Source organism: Apium graveolens, chromosome 5, assembly GCF_009905375.1.
Source record: "Apium graveolens cultivar Ventura chromosome 5, ASM990537v1, whole genome shotgun sequence".
Lineage (NCBI taxonomy): Eukaryota > Viridiplantae > Streptophyta > Magnoliopsida > Apiales > Apiaceae > Apium > Apium graveolens.
Window position 1 is genome coordinate 128,982,474 of NC_133651.1, and position 13,137 is coordinate 128,995,610.

Consider the following 13,137-nt stretch of genomic DNA (forward strand, 5'->3'; position numbering starts at 1 on the left):
CACTCATGCAGGCAATTGCAAATCTCTGTAATACGCACATACATATTTTAACTTCAAAACCCTGCAATCACGACCCTGACGTACCCTCTGCACTTAAACCTACAATTTGCATATATGCATGCATGCAGCGATAATCGTTTGACAGAGTCGCTTATTATCTATGTAAAACTGTGTATGTAGTTTATATTATATACTCGTATGAGAGAAAAGTGTGAATTTATTAAAGAATTGACAGTGTCTCCAAAGTCATTACCAAATATGGTTTAGCTGTTTAAGTGAGTATGCTGGTCCCAATTTTTGACAATTCCTGTTCAATGCACAACTTAAACAGCAATTTCCCCGAACTTTCAAACAGGTAAAACAAATCAAATCATGTCTTTAGCTTTAATTAATTATGTGCACATCATGTCGTGTACTACAGAACTACTGCTATATTCTTTTCATGTCTTAATTATAGCTGATTTGATCAACCAATCAAACTTCTTTCCGGATCTCTCTCTTTTTCTTATTTGTAAAATTAAAAAAAATAAAACAAACAAAAATTGCCTTGCGATTATTAGGTCGCGTATGCAGTAATTCTTTAGATTGGTTCAATATAGTTAGGCAACCTGCCTTGCTAACATTTAAGACAGGACCCTAGCTAGTTTCATCCTATAAATACCAAGCCCCTAAACTGTTAAGATCATAACACACTTCTCAGTAGTTGATTATATTGTAATCGTAGGACTATTCTCTATTTCAAAAGAATGGCTTCCTTGTCTTCTCAATTGTCTGTAATGGCTTTGGTCTTTCTAGTTCTCTTCATGGAAAATTCCTCAGCTCAACTTTCATCTAATTTTTACTCCAAGTCTTGTCCAAATCTATTGCAGACTGTGCAATCCGCAGTTAAATCTGCAATCGCAAAAGAAACCCGAATGGGAGCATCGCTTCTTCGCTTGTTCTTCCATGATTGCTTTGTCAATGTAATTTCAAACTTGTTCTAGTATACATTAATAAATTATATTGTATACTTAGTTACATGATTAAGTGAATCAAAAATGTAAGTTGTATGAATTATAGTGACATTTCTAAATTTTTGTTACCTGATAGGGATGTGACGGATCAATTCTACTAGACGATACATCTTCATCCAAAGGCGAGAAAACTGCAGCTCCAAATTTTAAATCTGCCAGGGGATACGAAGTGGTAGACAAGATAAAGAAAGCTGTTGAAAAGGTGTGCCCAGGCGTTGTGTCATGCGCTGATGTACTAGCTATTACTGCTAGAGACTCAGTTACTATAGTAAGTCTTCAGAATCAGTACACAGTGTACATGTTAATTGTTATATGAGTATGTCATTCATGTATTAATAATAGCCTGGTTTTTATAATTTCACAGCTAGGAGGACCTAACTGGACCGTAAAACTTGGAAGAAGAGATGCGAAAACAGCAAGCCAAGGTGCTGCAAATAACAGCATTCCTGCTCCTACATCTAGTCTCAGTTCCCTTACTTCAAGATACAATGCTCTTGGCCTTTCTGCTAAAGATATGGTCGCCTTATCTGGTTAATTACTTTTCTGATCTATTTAGTTTAGAGACATATATGTTATCTACAAACAATAAATATGACCTACTAGACTAATTACTGATTCACTTATGATCAGGGGCTCATACAATTGGGCTAGCAAGGTGCACCAGCTTCAGAGCTCGAATATACAACGAAACAAACATAGACTCTTCATTTGCTCAAACAAGACAGAAAAAATGTCCAACATCCTCAGGGGACAACAAATTGGCACCTCTGGACCTCCAATCCCCTACAGCTTTCGACAACAGCTATTTCAAAAATCTTGTGAATAATAAAGGTCTTCTCCACTCCGACCAAGTACTGTTTAACGGCGGATCAACTGATTCGATTGTTAAAAAATACAGTAGCAGCCAAAGCAGCTTTGCTTCTGATTTTGCTGCAGCAATGATTAGAATGGGGGATATTAGCCCACTCACTGGCTCAAATGGAGAGATCAGAAAGAACTGCAGGAAGAAAAATTAAGAGTGTACGCTCATTGCATGATTTCTCAAGGGTTAATTAATCTGTGTGCTTTACGTAATTTTTGTGTTTGCACGTATTATTTCCTTTTTAAAAAGGGTAGGATGGTCATGTAAGACCATACTCGCCAGTGGCCAGCAAGAAACTCAGTTTCTTATTCCATACTTCAGTTTGTTTACTTTTACTTTTTTTTTGTCAGAATGGACAATTTCCGTGATAAAATTTTGAAACACAATAGGAGTATATTTTTTATTAGTGAAATTTATTATTTAACCGAAAATCATGTAAATTGCATCTGAACACTTGGATAATAAAATTTTAATGTCTGGAATGGTAAACTCACTAAAAAAAGTCTCACTAAAACGGTAATAGAGTAAAATTTTATGGTTTTATACAAAATTAATACTCCCTCCGTCCTTTGGATTGTTTATATTTTTTAGAGACAGCATAATATATATATAAAGTATAGTTCTGAATATTTTTTTTACAATTTTATTTTTCAGAATAAAAATTAAAATATTTAATTTTTATTCAGAAAAAAAATAATTTAAAAATAGGTTACATAACTATATTTTTTATGTCGGACACTTTTTAAAAAAATGTACACCAATTGGAAGGTACAGAGGGAGTAAGAATTAGTGTCTTCTAATATAGTTGTAAAAATGTTATCAAAATTAAAATTAAACTGTCTTGTACTTGAAGATCCTTGCTAAATAATTGTGATGTTAAGTCTGAAAATTAAAAGGTATATATTGGAACATCTTCCAATCATGCTAAAAATAAAAACAAATGAAATATGGAATATATTAATTAAAATTATAATCTATAATAATTTATTTGAAAAACGATTTTACAAATAATAAGACATTAAAATAAAATGAGATCCAGACACAAAAATTCCTATAAAAGGACCCAAAAATTTCTATACATTGAAACTTACCATTTATGATTAATATAGATTTTGGAGTATATTGTTCCTTTTGGTTTCTATCTTTCCTTCTGCATGCTTATTTGATATTATATGCATGCCTTTCATTTTCCAGTTTTTACTATTTCAATTTGTACAGAAACTTAATGCACTTTTTATAATAAACAGAATAAATGCCGCTGGATCCTTAAAATGGGATTGAAAATTTTGCGCAAACAGACATGTGATAAACTTTTATTAAAATGAATTCCTATATTCTCATAAATATCATCAATTAAAATATCTTATCTCACTTATAACATTATTTTATAACTTTGTTGTGACTAATTCTTTTACATGTATCAATCATAAATGCCTACAAGACTGGAACTTAGCTTAAACGAATCCTAGATTAGAGAAGTAGAAAACTAGGTAAAAAAAAACTCACATATATTGACATGGATATCAATCAATAAACAGATTTCACAATACCACATTACTAATATCATATCATTTTATAATAATTTTTGGTGTCTAATTTTGTATGCAAGAATTACTTTTTTGCATAATATAATCAATTTAGTTAGGTTTTAAAGAGTTTTTAATATATTTGGATAAACATCATATTTAATTTTGACGAATTCTTTGTAACTTGGTGTCGCGTTCAGTCATGTTCAGTGACAGAAGAAATATCTACCCATAATAAACTTCTTGCTACTAGCTACCTAAGGCTAGTTATTCCGTGTAAAATCCCCAGATATTATTAATGTTTCCGAGTTGTGAGCACATGCAGAGGCTTAGACGTATAGTGATATAGTTAAGAGCTAGCACATCAACTTAACTTTTTTCCAATCATATTTGATTACCTGCAATTTAATTAGAAATTATAATGTCACTTAATTAGGAGGATTGGATGACATACTCCATCTAGTCCAGGTTTTTCACTTTCATTTATTTAGACTTTCATTTTCAGGATATTTTTTTCAGTTGTTTATATTTTAAATTTTTTTAAAAGTAGTAATATTTTTATAATTTAAATAATAATTGTATTCAGTATTTACTCCACTATACTCACTTTATACATAAAATATTAATTGGTCCTATCATTTTACTTACTTTTTTAACTTTGTTTTATTTCTACGGAGAGAATACTAGTTAGGTACCAAAATTTGAAATTTGATCATGTGATTGATGATTTGATATATTTTTATTAGTAAAATTTATGTGAATGCATTAATTTACTAGTATTAAGTTATTGACAGTCAATAATATTACAACATGTCACATGTCTCAATTTAAATCCATAATTATGGATTTAAATTGGGACTTATTCTTATTTTCTATGTATTCTCACGAGCTTTAAACAGTTAAATTAATTTAGTATTTCAAACTTTCAAAAAAGAAATTTGCATGTATATATTTATTTGGACAAGGAAAATGATTTTTGGATATATTTGGAAAAAAAAGACGTGTTACGTAATAGTAGATGATAAAGTACTTGTACCAAATGTTTAATTATGAAATAACAGGTCATCAATAGATTAATAAATTATTACATCTTTGCGGGGATGCATCTCATACTTGAACAATCAAGGTCTATTCATAGTTGCTTGGTGAAAACTCGGAAAAATCCAAGGAATTGAAGATTATAAAATTGGTTCAAAATAGTTATAAAATATAATATGTCATACTTTTATTTGTTAAATAAAAATGGATCCTCTTTATTCATATCAATAACATTAATTCAATTAATCCAGCCACATCAGTCATCATTAACACTAACTTTTTATAATTTTTTTATGTCTCTACCGTTAGACTAATTATAATTTCATTTGGATTTCCAACATATAAATTTTTGAAGATTAAGACAAAACAAACAAAATTTAGAAAGGAGCATGAGGAACATTTTGATCCGGCTCAAATGCATGTATGTAGACTACCACAACCACAAGTAGATAATTGTCGGCTCAGAAGATGATGAAAAACGAGTACCTTTAACTAACGTCAGGATAGATGATTAAGCCATATTAACTAATCAGAGATGTGGAAATTTGACTTTGTGACAAACAACTACAAAATAAAATTGACAAGTCAAGGTGTAGTAGTTTGCAGTTTAGCCCTTTAATTGTAGTTTATAACGTATCCAGTTTGGTATTGTTGTTATAGACCGCTACAGCCCGCTCAAAAGTTGTTAGGTGTTTGGTAATTTCTAAAATGTCTATTTTTAACTTTTGCAGGAAGTAGATATCAGTTTTATCATCAAATCTTTTCAAAAATATTATTTTTATATATTATATCTCAATTTTTGATAGCACTTTTTTAACCAGCACGGCAGTTTTTAACACCAGTTGGGACCATAATATAAGTTAGCTGTTGAATAACCGTGTTTCCTGAGCAGTTTGTTATCTAACATATTAAACAACATTTTTTTGGAGATTTTGGTTACGTAAATAATAACATAAACTATGTGAACACACGTTTGTATATGCAAGGTCAAACTTATTGTATTTTTAAATATTATAGATAGAAGGATACAATTCCCTCGCTACTGAACTAGCTTGACTAGCTCAACGCTGCCATGCATGGTCAATATATAGAAAAAGAACTGGAACAATTGCTGAAGAGAAGTATAATCATTTCTTTATTTATCTGAATGACTCAGATATCTATCTATTTTTAGTCTCCGGGTGTTTATGATTTGTACTAAGCGCATTGCTTCTGTATATAAGATGTTCTGGCATGCCCAAGCAAATATGGTAATTAACTTAACATGTCCAACACTCCTGCCATGCATCTAATTATGGTTGATTAATTGTACTAACTTAACTTGTACATCTACAAGATGTTTAGTAAGCTTTTTCTGCATACAAAAATGCTGTCGTTTCATAAAAAAATTAAAGATAATTTGAAAAAGCCTTGCACAGTCTAAGATGGTAAAACTACAATGAAAATGTTCTTAGACAGGGTCATACATAACATATAAGACGGGTTAAATGGCAGTTAGGTCACTCAACTCACTACTAACTTTCAGTTGGGTCATCCAACTCAAAAAGTTCTCATTGAGGTCATATGTGAATTAAAAATATTCATTTAAGTCATTGTACTCGTTTAAAATTTCACGTCTGTTAACTCGCGTTGACAATAGACGGAAGTCCGTCTATTGCTGCCAGATAAGTGCCAGGTGAGTGCCAGATCACATGCCACGTCAGTGAAATGACCCAGCCCAGTTAGCAAACCCAGCCCATCTACAAACCCGTTTCTATTATAACCCACCCTCTTATAACAAAATTCCCCAAAATTACTTACTTGATAACAAAATCCCTAACTGTACACACACCCAAATCCATTCTATTGTAAACCTAATTTCGGAGATGGTTCGAACTCGATCAAGAGTTGAAGTTCGTATAATTGAAGAACCAAATGATGAAGACGAAATTGTGATTGAAGATGATGACGCTGACATAGAGGATGAAGTGGATGAAAATGCAACCACCGGAGAAGAAACAACGTAAGTAATTACCCGTCTTGTGTTTTTTAATTATTAGGATGCTTCAATTAGGGTTGAACCCGTCCTGTTTTTTTCTATTTTATTAGAATGTTATGTACCTGTGTAAATTAGGGTTCTTTAATTATTTACTTACATTTAACAGGGATAATTTGTATAATGTTATATTATACTATGGAGGTCATTTTGTGCATGTTCCTTATCAATCGTACACAAGTAATATGAGAAAACTTTATAAGCGTATTGATTTTGAGAAGCTTAGTATTGATGATTTGAAGAAATTATTTAGTGGTCCTGTTGGTGAGTTTGATTCCCTGTACTTTAGAACTCCTGAACTTAAGATTTATTTGCTTAATGCTGAATCGAAGCCAGTACTAATTGAGTTGGGTAAGGAATGTGGTAATAACATTGTTTTGTATGTCTACCATGTTATTGTACCTACTGATGAGTCTGATATGGAAAGGGAGTATAGTGATGATGAGTTTGTAGAGATTAGGAAATCCAGTAGAGAAGAAAAAAAGAAGATGGATGAACATGAGAGGGAAGCGAATTTGAATGAAATGTATGAGAGTAATGAAGACAGTGAATCAGACAGGGGTTTTTATCCTAGTAGTGAGGAGAGTGATGAAGAATTTTGTTATGCTAATCCCCCCCTGGATATGATAAAATGAAATATGTAGATGAGGTTTTTAATGTGCATACACCTGCCAAAGATATAAAATTTAAAGTTGGTCAGATATTTGGTTGTAAAAAGGACTTTAAAGAAGCAGTAAGGTCAAATTCAATATCTTCAATTTCTGACTTTAATTTATGCACTTTTTAACATGTTATATGACTGGATGCAGGGGTTGGACAAGGCTATTAAGGAATTATTATCTCAGGTGGAACACAGGTTTTGCACCCGGCATCTAGGTGCTAACTTGAAGGGAAAATATCTAAGTGGTGCAGTTAGTGATGCATTCTGGAGAGCATCTACTGCAACTCACCCACAAGCTTTTAAGTCTGCCATGAAAGAACTTGCTTCTGTCTCCAAGGGTGCCTTTGAGAAGATGAATCAATTGGATATCGCTGTGTGGTCCAAGGCTTACTTCAAGACTCATTCAAAAACTGATTCTACAGAGAATAATATCAGTGAATGCTTCAACTCCTGGATTCTCAAAGCAAGGTACATGCCTCTTATTGATATGCTCATTGAAATACATGACATGATAATGACCAGAGTGCATGAAAATAGAGATAGAATGGCTAGAAGGGATTGCTTAATTGTTCCTAAAGCTAAAAAAAATTTAGATGAGGCGGTGAAAGATGGCAGTGCTTATTCTGTGCTTTGAGATGGGAGGGAAACATATGTAGTGAAAGGTAAGGGTACTTCATGTTCTGTGAATTTAAAAAATAGAAGCTGTTCTTGTAGAATCTGGGATTTGACAGGGATACCATGTGCTCATGGTGTGGTTGCAATTCAGAAAGCTAGACATGATATTTTTGACTATATTGACAAATGCTACTCAAAAGAGACATACATGAGGTGTTACTCTCACTGCTTGGATGTAATAAGAGGGGAAGATTTCTGGGAAGATGTTGAGGGTGACACAGTTATGCCCCCTTTGATTGTGAAACAGCTTAGAGGTAGGCCCAAAAAGATGAGAAGAAGAGAGGGTTGGGAGGGTGTTGTATCTAGTGGTAAGAAGGCTAGACTGAGTTTTTCAGGGAGAAAAATGCATTGTGGTCTCTGTAGGAAGGAAGGCCATAAGAGAGATAAATGCCCAGATAAACACTTGTATCCAGAGGGACCAAAAAAGCAGAGGGGGAGACCACAAAAGGAGCAGACTGCTATGGAAGAAGTAACTCAAGAGATGCAGTTGCAACAAGAAGAAATCCTAACTGGTGAGGATGAACTGGTGAATGATACAATGGAAAACATGGAAGAACCACAACATGGGCATAACCAAAGGATGAAATTTGTAAGTATTCTTAGTTTTTAAACTTTTGCTGCATATTGTAATAATGTACTTATATTTTATGTTTTTTCATAGATGCCAACTCCAAGTCTAGGGAACCACATTGGTACTGGATGCACACCACCTGCATCAACACCTCCAACAGTTGCACAATCAGCCAAGAAAAAAACTCCAAGAAAGTCTGTCAAGTCCTTTGCACCTCCAAGACCAAAAAAGAAGTGATTATTTTATGTTACTTTTGAGACATTTTGTAATGGGAAACTTGTGAGACATTTTGTTATTGACAGTTTGACTCTTTTATTATTTAGGACCCTTTATTATTTTATGTTCCCAGTTTATTATGTAGCTTTATTAGGTTCTACCTAAACTCTTTGTAATGAGAATCTTATGATTGTTCAATTTCAATCTATATTATGTTATTTGCATATTTCTGGCCTAACTTTTTATTGGTAACACACATCACAGTGCATTTATATTATGAAACATGGGTAGAGTAGAATATTTTACTAACAAAATGTTGATAACATTGATAGCATCCATTACATGAAGGAAGTACAAATTACATGAAATCACTAAGAACATTCTAACCAATGTTCACCATTACTTGAAGAACCTAAAAATAAACCAAGCTATAATTATAAGCAATACTAACTTCTTCATTTTGCTACCATCTAGTTTGTTACTAAGAACATTATTTGCTAATTCACCATTTTTCTTACGAAGTGACATACATTCTTCGTTGAAAACCAACATTTTTTTTTCGACAAAACGTAACTTTGCTATAGCTCTTTCCAGTTGATCATCTTTGACTCTCACTTTTGCCTTCAATTCCTGAACAACTTCTCTTGCTCTATCGATGTATGGAGGATCAGCCCATAGAAAAAAATTACATTTTTTCCTTGAATCCTAATCAAATTATAAGCCAAGTTAGCTAAATACATTTAAGCATTAAACAAGATAACAATGCAAAATACACTTGCCTTCCATTGACTGCAACCGAAAAACCTTCTTCCCGGGTCCAATGTCCCTTCTTTTCAAGCTTCTTGACATGGTGCCACAAGATCGCACTTGCATTTGATACCATTGAAACGATATTCAAAATCAGGGTCGTAATGTTTACCACCCGCCCATGAGTTACTGCTACTTCCGAACGGATTTCTAACTGACGAACTACTGCTTTTCGTACTGGACATAGCAGATGCTTTGAGCTTGATATGAACCCTAATTTTGTATAAAAGGGGGAGAGTTTATAAAAGAGGGATGATATACTGGGTTCTCTAATATTTGGGTCGGGTTAGATGAGGTCCATATGCCACAAATCAGCCATGTCAGACTGCTGAGTCATTTTTCCATCCAAGATTTAACGTCTGTAACGGCAAGTGACCTATGTGAAAATTTTAAAGAGATTTGTGAGTTGACTGACAACTTTTTGAGTTGGATGACCCAACTGAAAGTTAGTAGTGAGTTGAGTGACCTAACTGCCATTTAACCCCATATAAGACACAGAGATATATAACTGCTCCATTAGCTTTTGAAAATTTGAAGAGAAGAGAAAGCTTCTTGTGAAAAAGTCCATGCCTGTAGTCTTTGAGTTGCTAACCTGCCCTGTCTAGTAACTTGCAAGAAAATGAATGATTCACCTTTGTGATCACTATAAATACCATCATTCTGTGTTGTTTATAATTCACAACATATATACTTGGTTCTCTCTAGCTAATCATCATTCATATCAGTGCTTTTAACGTTCCATATATAAAGAGTAATGGCTACATTTTATTCGCTAGTCGTGGTTAATATGATTTTAAACTTGTTATTGCTCTTCATTGGCATTTCATCAGCTCAACTTACACCTGACTTCTATTCTAAAACATGCCCTGACCTTATACCCACTGTGAAATACAATGTGCATTCTGCCGTACTCAAGGAAACCCGAATGGGTGCATCTCTTCTTCGCTTATTCTTCCATGATTGCTTTGTCAATGTAATGTGCTTCTTCCTCGTTTTTACATATTTTTCGACTCTGCAAACATACAGTTTAGTTTTTGTGTAATAGTATGTATGTGTAAACACCAAGCACATGTACACGCATTTATCACTTGCTGCAATACTTTTTCTTGAGAAATGATATTATAGTTGATCGGGATTAGGGAGGAGACGAACATTGCATTTAGGCATATACATGCATAGAAGCCTTCCTCATTATTATTTTTTAATATCTACTTAGAAGTAGTAGTGAAGATCGAGTAGAAGACTCACCGGCAAAGTTGCTTTGAAAGTACTAGATTCGTACATTACTTCAAAGATAGATACTTAAAATCATGACACAGTTTAAATACCATCACTACGTTTGGAAGGGCAGAGAAGTAGAATACAAGCACAAGATGCTTTTTTAAATCAGAACGAACTAAGAACTCTTAAAGCTAAATCATTACTTTATATTTTTTGCAGGGATGCGATGGATCAATTCTCCTCGATGACACATCTTCATTCACAGGAGAGAAAAGAGCAGCTCCAAACGTCAATTCTGCCAGGGGATTCGAGGTTGTAGACAGCATAAAATCTGCGGTTGAAAATGTTTGTCCTGGTGTTGTCTCTTGTGCTGACATTCTAGCTCTGACTGCACGTGACTCTGTTAAAATCGTAAGGCTCCAGCATGTCTTATTTCATTGCATATCTATTTTTTTGATATTACTCTATTAATTTAAGACCATATTTTATAGATGTTTATGTATTTCAAGCTGGGGTTCTCCGCGTAAACAGTCTACCAAATCTTTAAAACAGGAGCAGTTTTTGCCTGTTTCTTAGGCCTTGTATGCTAGTATCCTTAATTCTGTATGATGAAAAAATGCTGTAGCTTGGAGGGCCAGACTGGGATGTAAAGCTTGGACGAAGAGACGCTAGAACAGCAAGCCAAGGAGCAGCAAATAATAGCATTCCTGCTCCAACTGCAAACCTCAACGCCCTCAATTCAAGATTTAATGCTCTCGGCCTTTCTACTCAAGACCTTGTCGCTTTATCTGGTTAGCTCTTACTCTCTTAAATTATACATCTAATCTATCAATTTCCACTTTGGAGTATGCAATTATTCAATCTCAGATGCTAACTAATTCGAAATTTATGACCAAATCAGGTGCTCACACAATCGGGCAAGCAAGGTGCACCACTTTTAGAGGTCGAATATACAACGAAAACAACTTGGATGATTCATTTGCTCAAAAAATCCAAAGCAACTGCCCAAGCACAAACGGCACAGGTGACAACAATTTGACTCCACTGGAACTCCAGTCCCCTACGTCTTTCGACAACTACTATTTCAGCAACCTTATGAACAAGAAAGGTCTACTCCACTCCGATCAACAACTGTTCAGTGGAGGCTCAACTGATTCAATTGTGTCAACATATAGTAGCAACCCAGGCAACTTTGCTTCAGATTTTGCTGCAGCCATGATTCGGATGGGTGATATTAGCCCGCTAACTGGTTCAAATGGAGAGATAAGAATGAATTGCAGGATGATAAATTAGTTGGAGGTTTATTCCAGAAAAGAACATGCTCAATGCTCATGCATGCACTATTTTGCAGGGGTTTAAGTACACTGTCACTGTGTGCTTTGAATATTTTTCTTTTTTAAAGATTTTCTTTTCTGTTTCAAGATGTCTGTTTTTTTTGGTCTGCTGTTACTTGATTTTCTTTCAAAATTATCAATGGGAACTGTTACACACTTCCTCTGCTTAAGTTATATGGGCTCTCTTTTGTTCTTCTAGTTCAGTTTTGCATCTTCTAGTTTGCAGTATGATTTCAATGCCTATATGGATTTTTGCAAAATATAGAACTCCATTTGAAATTAGATTTTTTAACGTTGTCACGAAGTTATATTAATAACTAATGTGCACTCATAGAATTAACACAATATACATAAAATAGTGTTAGGCGTATATAATTTTATATAAAAAAATTTATACAAAATGACATGGAAATTGATATGGAATATTTTAATTAGATTTGATATTGGGGCTCATTTTTAATTTTGTTTATGTTTATAAAAATATAACAAACAACCAACTCAAGGGAAACTGAAGAAGAAAAAGATCTACTTACTTTTACCAAGAAATTGACTTTGTTATCAGTCCCAAGTGAAAAATGTGGATATTATTACATCTACAAGATCCGTAAAGAAATCAAGAAAAATTGATACCCAGTTTTAGCACGTGCGATTGGATAGTGTTCTAAAAATTCTCGATTTTTAAAAAATTTCCCGATTAATCCACGATTAATCCTTAATAAATATTTGGTCAATTTATTTTTTGAAATCCGATTAATATTTATAAATTATTTTTGAATTATATATTTCATAATAAATAAGCCAGATATATTAAATATTATTAAAATATTTAAATATACACGATTTTTGTTCCGATTAATTCCTGATTTACCGATTAATTCATAATCGGTATCTAAAACGATTAGTACCTATTACCGATTTTTACGACGGGATACCAGCATGAAGTAGAGCAAGGGAATACGCAAATACCACAATCATATCGGGTACAGAAATATTTTGTAGGTGATTGTAAATAGTATGAGGTTACAAATATCTTATGAACAAGCGCTATTTTTTCTGAAATGCTACTTTTAATTAAATTAAAATTATCTCGCATAACCAGTATTCTAAAAATTTCCGATTTTAAAAAAAAATTGATTAATCACCGATTAATCCTTAAAAAATGTGGCCGATCTATTTTT

At 33.3% G+C, this 13,137-nt stretch overlaps 2 protein-coding genes across 2 annotated transcripts; both read left to right on the top strand.

Annotated features, from left to right (window-relative positions):
* Positions 1–672: 672 nt before the first annotated feature.
* LOC141724490 (peroxidase P7-like) lies at positions 673–2,364 on the top strand. The gene is made up of 4 exons (XM_074526649.1): positions 673–962; positions 1,090–1,281; positions 1,378–1,543; positions 1,644–2,364. The coding sequence occupies exons 1-4, from the start codon at positions 747–749 to the stop codon at positions 2,027–2,029; spliced, it is 960 nt and encodes a 319-aa protein (XP_074382750.1). The 5' UTR covers positions 673–746; the 3' UTR covers positions 2,030–2,364.
* Positions 2,365–10,099: 7,735 nt separating this feature from the next.
* Positions 10,100–12,129, top strand: LOC141661450 (peroxidase 4-like). Its single transcript, XM_074468461.1, has 4 exons — positions 10,100–10,377; positions 10,845–11,036; positions 11,251–11,416; positions 11,527–12,129. Exons 1-4 carry the CDS (start codon positions 10,159–10,161, stop codon positions 11,916–11,918), a joined length of 969 nt encoding a protein of 322 aa, XP_074324562.1. The 5' UTR covers positions 10,100–10,158; the 3' UTR covers positions 11,919–12,129.
* The last annotated feature ends 1,008 nt before the right edge of the window (positions 12,130–13,137 follow it).